Genomic DNA, 12475 nt, shown 5'->3' with positions numbered 1-12475 from the left:
TGTTAAACTAGCCCAGTGATGATGGATGTGTGTGTGTGTCTCTGCAGGCCGGAGCAGAAATCTCCACGGTGAACCCAGAGCAGTACTCGAAGAGGTTTTACGATTTCATCACCACTATCCTGTCATAGCCTCCATGAGTGACGGGGGCAAAGAGGCACATGGGAAAGGGGAGGGCAACTGGGGAGTTGGGGTGGAGTAGAGAAAGTGATGGAGAGGCAAAGCATCCAGAGGCCGAATTAATAAGGTGCTGTGATGGCTTTGTGTCACTCTTCCTCATCCGTTCTCCTCACCTCTGTTTGTTTCCCTCTTTCTCTGTCTCTCTTTTCTGTGGGGTGCCACCTGCTGCAGCTAAAAAGAAAAAAAAACATTGTTCGTTTACATTCATCCTCTGTTGAGTTCTGTTTTTGTGTTACTTTGGATGATAAAGGCGTTAAAAGGAAGTGTCCAAGTCATTACATTTTTTCTTGTTTGTTTTTGTTTACGGTTGTTTATTTGGGAATATGGCTTCTTTTTTTTTCTTTTAATTGCCTCTAACACATCATCCAACTCCCTACATTTGTTTTTGTTTTTTATTTCAATTTCCCTATTTGTTTTTTCCTTATGATGTTGAGGGGGAAGGGAAGGGTCTGATGTGGTTAGTGTGAGAACAAGTGGAGGTTCCTCTCAGAGGTGTGAGCGAGGATATAACGAGGAAGTTTACGTTGAGCCTCGTCTAATGCAATTGCTTCGTATAAGGAAGTAGGAAGCAGTCTTCCAGCAGGCCAACAGCCAGACCCACTCCCGAATGCTGAACATGTACTCGGCCATATAAATCTTCCCATTTAAATTCCTTCTCCAGCATTCCCCGTTTCCCCTCTCGTTCCTGTGGTTTTATTGAATTGAGCTTCTGGGTTATTCTCTGGCCACAGACGACTAAACCTCATGTAAATTAACGCTTGCTTCCAGCTCCAGCACTAGCTGCACCTCTGTGTCTGTCAGCACTTTGCTATCTTTCTGATTAAGGACTATTAATGGAGGAACATGGATCATAAGATAAGAAGAGGAGCTTCTGTTTGCTGTCCACTTTTCAGTATGTTCGATATAGTTAGCAAGTCACGCTTTCTGTTCCATGGCAGCAGAGAATTGCCCAGAAGCCATGTGTGGCTGTTGCTGCTTAAGAGCAAATCAACTCCGTGTTATGGCGTCTTTGTACAGGGTGTCAGATTGAAACATGAACAGCCCTCAACTTTCTGTTGCCATCAGCACCTTATGAGTCAAATCATAAAACGTTGCACTTTTATTTGTTGTAAGAGGTTGTCAGTCTGTTACACGCGCAGCAACAACAACAAAAAAAAACAAAAAGGAACTCGACTTGTTTAGATTTTAATCTTAGAAGGTTGGATTCAAATCCCATCTCCTCCATTTGTCACCTGTGGGCTCTTCTTACAGGGATTGGTTGGGAAACGATTCAATGCAATATTAGGTAAAGTGGGCGAGTTCTCTTAATCCAGCCTTTCTGACCCTATAAGAAGAGCTCACAGGTGCTGCATTGGTGGGATTTTTGATACCAGGCGGTAGTTGTGGTAGTGTGATTGTGTTCAGGGCAAACACAAGACAGTTTACCTCCAGCATCGTACCAGCACACACCCAGTGGCGGCAGATGGAGTGTGTGTGTCAGTGTTCAAAGGTCGTAAAGGGGGAGATGAAAGGGGAGGAGGGAATAGTAGATGTAAAGATACGTGTTGTTAAGTCATTAACACCAACAGCATCGTTCTCTAACCTCGGCTGTGAGTCTGTTATTCATCGTTGTCATTATTATGTCATTGTTGTTGACTGTTTTGTTTGTTTGGTTTTTTTATGGTGGATTTCGTGTATTTGAATTTGGTGGATTTATGAATTGACGTGCTAATATTTGTTTTGTTTCTGAGTCTGTGTTTTTTTTCTTTGTATATTTTGCACAAGAGGAAAGGAACCAAATGTTACGAATACCCAATTAGCTGAAACGGTCTTAACAAGGGAAATGCAATATTTACATGTATGTAAGTGAGAAAAGCTGTTTTTGCGTGTGACGTCGTCTATCACTTCTGGATAACCAACTAAAACAAGTAAACTTGTCCTTCTTGGCTGTTATAACCCATGCAAAAACGCTTCCATCACAACATGTTTGTTTAGATATCGTAGATTATATTCACAGTTATTTTTTTACATTGGATTTTAGTCCTGAAAAATGGTTGTATTTAAAAGGAAAATTTAAAAAAAAAAAGAGTCACCCTTCAGATTGAATGATGGTGCTGTGGTAAATGAAGAATGATACTGCTTGAATTTTTACAATTTATAGATGTAAGAAAAAAAAGTTAAAACTCAAATATGCATGTCACAGGACTACGTTTCCTTTCCCCTTCCTTGTCTGTGGTGTTGGCTGTTCTATTCTCTTTGTGTGTGCTCCCCCTCCCTCCACTTTTACCACATTTGTGAGATGTCCAGCATAAAAAAAAAAAAGCCCCTGCCATGCTTTAAATAACTGTTGTTGTTTTTTTTTCATTGTATACACTGTGCAAGATGTGTGCCTTTATACTCCAAATTATTTAATTTTATATTTTGTAATTTTTTTTAAACAACAGTAAAATGTTATTTTAATATTAGGGTGTTTACTTTGACGTTTTGTTTTCGACTTTTATTTCCGACCTTTCACAACATCTCCATTTAGATTTGTAACCGTTCAATAATTCAATTAAGTAAAACCAATAATTGTTTTTTAACCTACGTTTAAAAAGGAAAAAAAAAAAGTAAGGAGGGAAAAAAGCAAGCATCTGTGTAATGTTTGAACACAGTGCATTGGTTTTGGTTGTGTAAATTTACATTCCCAGGCGTCCTTTTCCTTCTCCTCAAACTGGAGATGCTGTTTGTGTCTGTTGTTGGTTCATGCTGGTTCTGCCTTTATAATTAAAAAAATTAAAATAGGAGGGAATAAAGTGTGCGTGTGTGGAAGTGCATTGTGGAGTGTGTTTTTTGTTTTGTTTTTTCTGGGGTTTTTTGTATATTTACCCACCAGTCACAGATGCATTTCCAGATGTGATTTTTTTTTTTTTTTTTTTTTTTTTTAATTCCACTTCAATGTATTCATTAGTGAAACCAGCTTCTGTTCTTTCTGTGTAACTCACCTGCTTTTTGTCAGGGAGGTTATCAGCTGATAGTTCATCCCGTGTCAGTGATTAGTGAATATTCTTTTTGTGTTGTTTCACTGTAAATGGGCTGTTTTGTTTCTGTTGTTGTGTAGCTCCTACTGTACATAAGACGTGTCGGAAAAGAAAATGTGGAAATGAGGGAGCTGATTGGGCCCCAGAGATCTCCTTGTGTAAGTGTAGGAAGCAGGGCGCTGAATTGTGAGGAGGGTTTTTGTTTCGCTTTGGAAAGGAAACGGTGAACTTTACCAGATACAAATTAAAAACAGTAACACCCATGTCCTGCAACTGTCCCGTGAAATGAATAGTCCCTGCTTTTGTGACTTCTTTTGTGAATGAACTCCTTCTCCCAGTATCCGCCACCCACCCGTCGACCTGCTGCTACCGTTAACTTGCCAAAAGCATCTTCCAGCAATCAGAACTACCCCACATGAGCTTGAAGAACATTGTGTGTTGTATAATGTGTTTGTCTGTTCGTTTCAACTTTTTTTTTTTGTTGTTGTTTTCCTTTTGTGGTAGATGGAGTGAGGTGTGCAGCACTCATATGTGAACATGTCTAAAGTTATGGGAAACAGCCCAGCGTTCGTGAGGGTTTATCAAGTTTTAAGGGAATTAAAAATGCAAAACCAGGAAAAATCTGCAGAGGTGGGATACCAGTTTTTGTTTTGTTTTTTGTTTTTTGAGCTTTGTGAACAAACGCAAACTTTTAAAACTCCTCGGAAACAGTCACGTCCATTCATTTAGTATGCAGATGTCAAGTCAAACAGCAGCCCACCCCTGCAGGGTGTGTTTTGGTTTCATGACGGCAGCGAATCCTTTCAGACTTGAGAATTGGTTCAAGCGTTGCTGTGTGTGTATGTGTGAGAGTGCGTGTTTGTTTTATTGCTGTCTGACATTGGTCAGTGAGAGTCCTCTTTCAGTGGCAGAGAGGCCAAAACTGTTGTATGTTTATTGTTATTCACATTTAATGATGACAATGGTAATAATAACAATAATAATAATAATACACTCCATTCCATAAGCGCACTCAAACATATTAAAGCACTGGTCCTGCTTAACTCAGTCTGCTGTGAATTGTTTATTTTTCTGTGTCTCTCTTTTTAAACTCTAAAGGATTGTCTGGATAAGATGGCACAAGATATGCCACAAAATGTAATACTGTGTGCAGAGGACAAAAAAACCCCATTCAAGCTACTGTATGAGAAATGTTCCCAATAATTAATATTGGTTAACAACACTTAAAGTATCTGTTTGTTTGGGGGGGGGGGTATTCATTTTTTTCAATATGATTAATTATTTCTAAGATGGAAATTCCATGTTAGAAATTTAGAATATATGAAGTGGCATAACATTTTTTAATCGCTTTTATTTATTTATTTTGATAACGGGAAGTAGAATTTAAGGGATCTCACCAAATTCTCCACACACACACACAAAAACAACAACGCAAACATCTGAAAGTTGCGCAGTTGTTTCAACATATCTGCTTTTTCCACTTAACTGCTTAAATATTTGGCACTGCTAATTAAACAGGGAGCTGAGCCTTACTAAAAGTATTAGGTTGTGACATTTTAACAGTGACTAAATATATTAAAATCGTGACATTTAGCTAATTATTGCGCTAATTTTGCAATACAAGTTGTGTTTCCTGGTAAACCAGAGCGCACTTCAAAGTTAGTTTTTCACTGAAATATATTAAAAAAAAAAAAGGAAAAAAAATAAGGTGTTGTTAAAGATGAATGCGCGTACACAGAGTCTACAGGTGTGTTTCAGTTTTGAGCAGAGGCTCGCGGCCGTGTGAACAAACGCTTCTCTCGTACTGGGACGTTTTCATCAGCCAACAGCTTATTATTTTTTATACATAATAATAATAATAATAAAAAAATTGTTTTACAAAGCTCGTCACCATCAGCTCGATTGTAAGCTCTGTATACTATCATTAAGTTTGGAAACCCTGGTGAACATGTCACCTCTCTTTAAAACAGCCTATATTAATACGGATATATACTAATGAACCATCGGCGTCATGTACTCGTATTACAAGTCTTTGGATCAGTATAACTATATCCAACTTTAAAGTTGTTGTTTTTAATTATTATTATTGTACGTGTTAGTTTCGTACAGTAGTTTAAGGGGAACGAACGCATGAAATTAAAACACTGCCTCTGGTCGTCCTGTGGCTTTGGATGAAGGTTTCACACTTTTCAGTACGAGAGTCCAATGAGGAAGAAACACGGCAGCTTATGTTTTCAAACATTTCTCTAATTCGAGCTTCATGCATCTTTAACCTGTAACCTCTACAGCATGTTTATTATTCACACGGAACAAGGAGCTGCAAGTGGTTCAAAAACCAAATAAATACAAATTTAAAAACAAGAAATATAAAACGATCAGTGCACTATGAAGAGAACAGCGTTTGGTCTACAATCATTCTGTACAATTCACGTGACACTACAGGCGATCAAATGCGTCCTGTCGCGAGCACACGTCTTTTTTCTTTTTCTTTTTTAATAAGAGAGTGTGTCGGCAGCTGCTGCCGTGATGCGTCCAGACCCGTGCAGCGGTAAGAGGCCGGGGCTGACTCGCACCGTCCCTTCAGTGCGGGAAACCCAGCACACAATAAACAAAGAGCGACTCGCCATGTGCGCCGCAGCTGCTGCACGCACACGCGCGCAGCTGAAGTGCAGCGGCATTCACAACCGCCAGGGGGCAGACTGAGCCCTGCAGAGCTCAGCAGCGGGTGAGCACACACCAGGTGAATTCATTGTCGTATGTTTTTCTCTTTTCTTTTAATGCATTTATTTATTTTGTTGCTTTTCTGCATTATCTGATGTAATAAAAAGCGCCGATGAACACCAGCTTTTATATAAGAGCCATCTGTTTCCCGCCATGAGCCGAGTAAAGAAATAACACTGTAACATGTCTCTATCCAAGAGTATGACTTTGATGTCTCTGTCTCAGGAGCTGAGGAGCTTAGACAGGGGGGGCTGAGTCAGATCCATGCGTCAGCGAGCACGCAGCCTAATTAAATCTCTACCACCTGCTGCTGTGTCACTGAACATGACCTTTGACCTCTCTGTGCAGAACAGAAACACTTCCAACTGCATGAAATGTCACGCTGGCTGCGAATGCACCGTTAGAGTGCAGAAGCAGGTGTAGCATCTAAAGAGAACATTCTAGCCTGGATGCTGTCTTTTTATTGGATATTCAACCTTTTAATTTAACAGTTGGCATGAAAACCTTTGGGGAAAAACAAAAGGAAAAAGAAAAACATTTGTAAAGGCACAGTATATTTTCACATGAATATCGACACCGGATGTGTGCTGTGAGCCGATGTCAGGCCGGCTGGTAGTCATCTAATCGCTCAAGCAAGGCCTCCGAGTAGCCGGGAGAGTAGTACCTGAAACACAAATGACACATACTGTAAATACCACTGAAGAATCGATATAATATAACCTCCATTTTTGTTCATTTTCAAGCTTTTCATTTAGTCACATTTTTTCTAAAAACATGATATATGGTCAGATGATCTGCTGTGGATAACAAGGTTCGGAAATCAAAAAGTATACTCCAGCATGCACAAGCGTGGCTGCTGGGAGGAACACTGTACCTCACTATCTCCTCAGGGAAACAGCCGTTGATGGCATTGATGTATTCCTGGAGGGGAGACCCGGGCTCAGCCTCGATCTCTTGGACTTTCTTCAGTCCACCACTGGTCACAAAGAGGCGGCGTGCTCTGCTGTCATGAGGCAGCACCTTTGAGGAAAGGACTGGCATGAAAAACAGTCTTGAACTAAATGACACCAAAAAAAAAAAAGACTGACATATATAGAATTGATCTGATTATGGTCCTGCTTGTAGAGTTACCTTGCTGAACTGACAGACCACATGTTTAAGGATGTTGCTTGGAGCTTCATAGAGGAGGGGCTCCAGACTTGGCAGGTAAGTACATTTCTGCAGAACGCTCTTCAGAGCTTTTTTACTCTAAAAGTGCACAAGAAGAGAAAGTCCTTCACATCTGATCCCACTCAGAGACATTATAGGAGAGAGACACTAGACTCAACGAGTCCTTAAAAACAGCAAAGACTGGGACAGAAGTGTAACTTCCAAGTGGAACAGCTTGGTGTTGATGTCCAAAAGTCATGTAAACATAAAAAATCATAAGCAAACACTTTTGTGACTTTGTGCTGTGAGAGAAAAGGCTGATTCTCTGGATGCTCAGAGGAAACCCTTACTTTGGTCTGCAGGTCCTCAGAGCTGCTGGCGTTCATGTAAAGCTCCAGTATTTTGGGCAGCAGGTTAGCTGTGGCCACTGCCTTGGCGTGCTCAGGGGTGTGATGCCCTATCTGGCCCACTGACCAGACTGTGGCCGCCTTGATGTGATCTTCAGACTCCTCCGACAGACATAGGGCCAGCTGGGGCACCCCCTGCAGGACAGGAGGGCACACAGCACAACAGGGCTGGCTGAGTTAACATGACCTACATAGCAAGCATGAAGAAACGTCTCTGGCTTTAGTGGCTGGATTAGCTGTCACATAAAGAGTTATTACCACCTTAGAGACAATGACAGCCATGGCAAGGCTTTCACTGTGAGCTGCCACATATCCCAGCATCATAATGCCAGGCAAACGCACGTTTCCATGGCAATTGCCCAGGTAGTCAATCACTGCTTCCAAGCCCCCACAGTTCACAATCACCTGGGCCAGCTGGGGAAACAAACACGCATGCAGGCACTTGACTGTGCGTCTCTTTTGTGTGCGTTTGTGCCTGCAAATGTGAGTGCGCGCCGTACCTCTGGAGTGTGTTTCACCACCTCCCTCATTAGGGTGACAACATTTTTCTTGACGTACTCATCTGGATCTCTGAGACAGGACATGGCTGCGGGGAAGATCTCAGCCTCTATCACCATCTCTGCCAGGCTCACGGAGTGCTTGCTGATCTGAGTGAGGGCAGCGAACACCTGCCTCTAGATGGAGACAAAAAAATGCCTAAATATTTTCAGAGATCATTTACAGTGTTGAAAATTAGATTGAGTCAATACTGCATGTTCTCCATTTAAATTTACAGCATCTGTTTCTTCTGATAATTTTGTTTTATTAATAAGAAATTAGAACATAATGTGTAATTCCATCTGAAAGTGAAAACCTATCCAAACTCTAAGCCTGGTAATTTTTTAACAGTGATTGGGTTCAGAAAGTGTCTTTATTTTAAAAACAAAAAAGGTTTTCATATTTTACACAAGATTTTTTTTCAATATTTAAACCTAGCAGATTTTAAAACACTGATCATTTATAAGCTTTAACTGTATTTTTTACAATCATAATTTGTGCTCAACAGATCTGTACTGAATAAAGTTTCCTGTTAAGTATTCACGGTGAAAGATATTTTCATGCCAACATTTCAAAATAAAATTCTGCAGGAATATTTTAGTAAGTCAGAAATAATAAATTATCTCAGGACAGGATAACACTTTTTGAAATGTGAATCAATGGAGTTGCTAAGTAACACAAAAAAAGAACAACTCCTTGCGTGGTAGTAATTATAAAAAAATTCTTATAGTACACACTAACATACACACTTTTTTTCAATAATACTACCCATACCCCTAATAATAAGTGTTTATCATTTACACCAAAATATTCCAAAAATATTCACTACATAAAAAAGATTAATGTAAAGTAGAATATGGAAATCCTTGCTTTTATACTCCAAAAGTATTTGGTGATCAAAAATATTTAGAATATGATTTGTTCGCTTTAAAACTGCCACTTGTTAGGTCCTCATTCTACTCTTCCTATTTTAAAGATAATTAGGGACTGATAAGTATTTTAAGTACTGAAAAGTACACCTTAAATTTAGATAAATTGTGTAGTAAGTGTTGGAAAATCACACTACACATTGCTAATGTACCCATGTTGAGATGACATATTTTAGCATAAAAATTATTAATATTCTGAGGTTTTTACACTTTATGTTTTGACTACTTTTTATGTATTTATTTTGCTTATTTTAAACATTTAACAAAAAAAGAACAAATAAGTTATTTAAAAAGATTATAAATGACTGTGTAAAAATAATAAATTAATGTATTTAAATAAGGCTGGCGTTTCTTTGATTCACATTTTGACACATGTTAACCCGAGCTAAAGCATCAGCTGTTCTGACGAGACAGCAAAACAGTCATTAGTGCCTCACCTTGAGCTTGGTGTCTGGGCTGAGGATCATCTGTGCCAGGTGTGCGATGGCTCCAGTGTCCACCACAGTCTGTGCCAGCTCTGGCGTGTGTTTGGAGATGTCACTGAGAGTGGAGGCTGCGATGCGTTTGAGAGCCATCTCTGGCTCCAGAAGACTCAAGACCAGCAGGGGAACGGCACCCGCGTCCACCACTGACTGAGACAAGGCTGCATGGGAGAGGAGGAAGAGGCGGTGAACACATACACAAACAAAAAACTGTTAAACAAAGAATGATGTTAGAAAAATGTAGTAAAATGTTGCATGCTCGAACTATGAAATCACTCCATGAAGTCATTCTCTATCAGCTTCTTGATGAGTGTACCCTCCTAACCCGCATTGTGTCGTGCAATGTTGCCCAAAGCCCAGGCAGCAGCCTCCTTCACCCCGGGGTCAAACTCCTCCAGGCACAGAACCAGAGCGTCCACCCCCCTGCAGGCCACCACAGCCTGTGACAGCTCCGGGGAGTGTTTGGCTACTGCACGCAGAACAAATGCTGCTGCCTTCTTATAGAACCTCTGCACACAAACATATACAGACAGCTGCATCAGTTTTTAAAAGAATCCCATTAAAATGATCTGCACCCTTCAATTAAACTCTCATCTTATGTAAATCGTATTAAATATTTTACATTTTTGCTGCTTGGGTTTCTCTAAAAATGTCCAGAAATATGGCTTCTGTGCTTCGAAGCTTTCCTACAAAGTATGTAAATAAAAACTTGACCCCTGCAGTGAGGGGATGTGTTAATTCTGTTGGGCTTCCTGATCGGTATTTGGCTGTGGGGTGGGGTTTGGGTCCACTTGTTCCCCTACAGGAAAAAAAATCACTGCAAATCAATACAACAAATGTTCTAAAATGATCTCTTTTTACCCCGTGATGAAACATTGCAATTCCTTTCAAATGATTCCCATGCTGTGGTTTACAAAATCACTAGATCCTGGGAGATTTTGGAAAAGGCGTGTTGTTTTTTTTCTCCACTCCTTGTAATTAGTTATCTGCCTGTATGTTCACTTTGCTATAAACAACAATCACAGTGGGAAATGTGTCTTTATTTCTGGTCCGTGAGCTACCACAGAAATCTCAGTCTGATATTTCTTTTTGAGCTTTTAAGGAGGCCCTGGGTTGGTCTCTGTAAACAAATGGTATGTTGGGGGTTGTCACCCCACTTTTAAAATCTGCAAAGCACTGTGATCTTATTTTCTACTTGTTTTAGAGGAGGGCTTTTTGTGTGTTTTGTTTTACTTTTGTCTTATTTGACAAATACAATAATGACAAATTTTAATATTAAGAAAACAAGAAAAAAAAACTGCATTCTGAGCCTCTGAGTGGGCTGACAGCAAAAAGAAAGAGGAAACAAAGGCCTGCTTGCTCTTAGGTTTTGAAGTAGCCCCCAGGCGGCCAAGTTACCCCAACATACATTCTCACATTCAAATGGCTGACCCTGAGGTCCTAAAGGGTGACAGCCTCTGACTGCCTCTTTCCTCTCTCTCTCTCTTTCACACACACACACAAACACATCAAAACTGGAAAATCAAACTGAAGTAGAAAACTGTCAGGAGGATTGGATGTTCACATTCTGCGAGGCCAGGGAATGGGCCAGCTGTGGCAAGATGTCCTCCTTCACCACAGCCTCTGCGAGGTCCTCGCTGTTGTCTGCCAGGCGGCCCAGAGCCAAAGCTGCTGTATGCTGGATACTGGGGACAACATCAAGCATCAAGGGGCACAGCAGGGACATCACACCTGCAGGAAAACAGAGGTGAGGAGGTGAGGAGAGGAGGGGGCAGGAGCACAGCTGGGCTGGCCATTGGGCGTACCGGGCATTTGCCCGGTGGGCCGATGGCCAGTCCCGTCTCTCTTGTTTGTTTGTCGCCCACTTTGAGCCAGAAAGAGGAAACCAGCGGAGGTCGCGCTTAAACAACAGCAGCACATTTAAGCTTGATAAGCTGTTGTTAGAATTGATTTAATATTACGTTCTAGTATCAGCTGATGTTTGCTGGAGCCACAGCCGTAAAGGTGCTGGTCATGATATCGGTTTGGATATGTGGTGAGAGGGAAACATGAAGATGAAACCAGGAGATGTCCTTACTGAATCATCAGAGCTGAACAGGTGATGGAGAAACAGGTTTACCTTTTAGGTGACATGAATGAGTTGAAGGGAAGTTATGAACTGTTTCTGAGAGACAAATAACACCAGGATCATTTTCTACGTAGCTGACAGCTGGTAACTGTGCAGGGGCGGGTCTAGCAAAGTTTTGCCAGGGGGCCAGGTAGGACATTAACAGGGAAAGGGAGGCACAAAGAAATACTTTTCTTTCTTATTCTCATTTAAAATGTCTCGCTTTTAATAAATAATTATCTGAATCTTTCGACCAAAGTGGTCATCTGATGTAAAATGTATAGAAATCATACATACATACCAACAAGACACTGTCACAACAGCATTTGTTTTCAAAGGCTTTATGGCTTTTCCTATAATACCTGGTGGGCCGGTCTCTAGTCGATTTTTTGTCCCAGTCCAACCCTGGCAAGGAGTGAGTAAAGGAAGCAGGTGTCGGCTGTCTTACCTGCATTTTGAAGTAGTTCTATATTTTGTGGCCGGTTCGCGAGATCAGCGACAGTTTGCACAAACTGCATCCTGGCTTTCTGATATTGCTCGAAAACTGCAGAGAACAGAAGTGACAGAACAGACGGAAGACTTGAAAACAGTGGAGTGAAATACCCGCTCGGCCTCGTCACTACACCTCATGAAGTTCACCTTGAACGACGTGCCGCTGCGACATTGTAGTGTAATGTGTGGTATTGATGGATACCGCGTCCTCTCACACTTTTTACTCCGTTATCTTCCTCCCTCCAACGAAACACGGTGCTATTTTTCAACACAGGTCTGGTCCTCCACAGGTAGTGTTGTGATTACGGGTCGCCACGGCAACAGACGGGAAGCAGAGTGTCCTCGTCGAAGATCGTCTACTAGGGAAAAAAAAGAGAGATGAATCACTCCCGGTGCGCTCGTGTCCGCTCGCCACGGCTCGTGTTTTCCGAAAATGTGTTCAAAGTGAGAGATCTAAGGACTTCCTAGGTTCACT

General features: G+C 41.1%; 2 protein-coding genes across 3 annotated transcripts in view; one reads left to right on the top strand and one right to left on the bottom strand.

Moving 5' to 3' along the window:
- The window catches only part of pip4k2aa (phosphatidylinositol-5-phosphate 4-kinase, type II, alpha a), a 28484-nt gene extending 24261 nt beyond the window's left edge, over positions 1-4223 (top strand). Inside the window, exon 10 of the mRNA XM_019363196.2 lies at positions 48-4223. Within this exon, the coding sequence (XP_019218741.1) occupies positions 48-128 (81 nt within the window). The 3' untranslated portion in view covers positions 129-4223. The remainder of the gene's footprint in view (positions 1-47) is intronic.
- Positions 4224-6338: 2115 nt separating this feature from the next.
- spag6 (sperm associated antigen 6) lies at positions 6339-12424 on the bottom strand. Of its 2 annotated transcripts, none has more exons than XM_025910568.1 (11): positions 12216-12424; positions 11957-12052; positions 10966-11132; positions 9727-9910; positions 9357-9562; positions 7954-8127; positions 7715-7867; positions 7397-7588; positions 7029-7145; positions 6772-6917; positions 6339-6561 (listed from the first exon to the last, which is right to left on the bottom strand). In XM_025910568.1, exons 2-11 carry the CDS (start codon positions 12024-12026, stop codon positions 6498-6500), a joined length of 1473 nt encoding a protein of 490 aa, XP_025766353.1. In that variant the 5' UTR covers positions 12027-12052; positions 12216-12424; the 3' UTR covers positions 6339-6497. The 2 variants fall into 2 exon arrangements, with proteins under 2 accessions (XP_025766353.1, XP_003443549.1); XM_003443501.5 differs by having other exon boundaries at positions 12148-12411.
- Positions 12425-12475: the final 51 nt, after the last annotated feature.

This window comes from Oreochromis niloticus, linkage group LG9 (assembly GCF_001858045.2).
Source record: "Oreochromis niloticus isolate F11D_XX linkage group LG9, O_niloticus_UMD_NMBU, whole genome shotgun sequence".
NCBI classification, from domain to species: Eukaryota; Metazoa; Chordata; class Actinopteri; order Cichliformes; family Cichlidae; genus Oreochromis; species Oreochromis niloticus.
The sequence above is the reverse complement of the archived record's forward strand: the minus strand, read 5'-3'. Positions and strand labels throughout refer to the sequence as shown.

Excerpts from the sequence above, each read along its gene's own strand:
- spag6 (XM_003443501.5), bottom strand. The coding sequence starts at position 12,172 with ATGTCGCAGCGGCACGTCGTTCAAG. Across the intron at positions 12,053-12,147 it reads GCAGCGGCACGTCGTTCAAG|TTTTCGAGCAATATCAGAAA; the intron begins GTGAACTTCATG and ends TGTTCTCTGCAG. Across the intron at positions 6,918-7,028 it reads TGGTCTGTCAGTTCAGCAAG|GTGCTGCCTCATGACAGCAG; the intron begins GTAACTCTACAA and ends CTTTCCTCAAAG.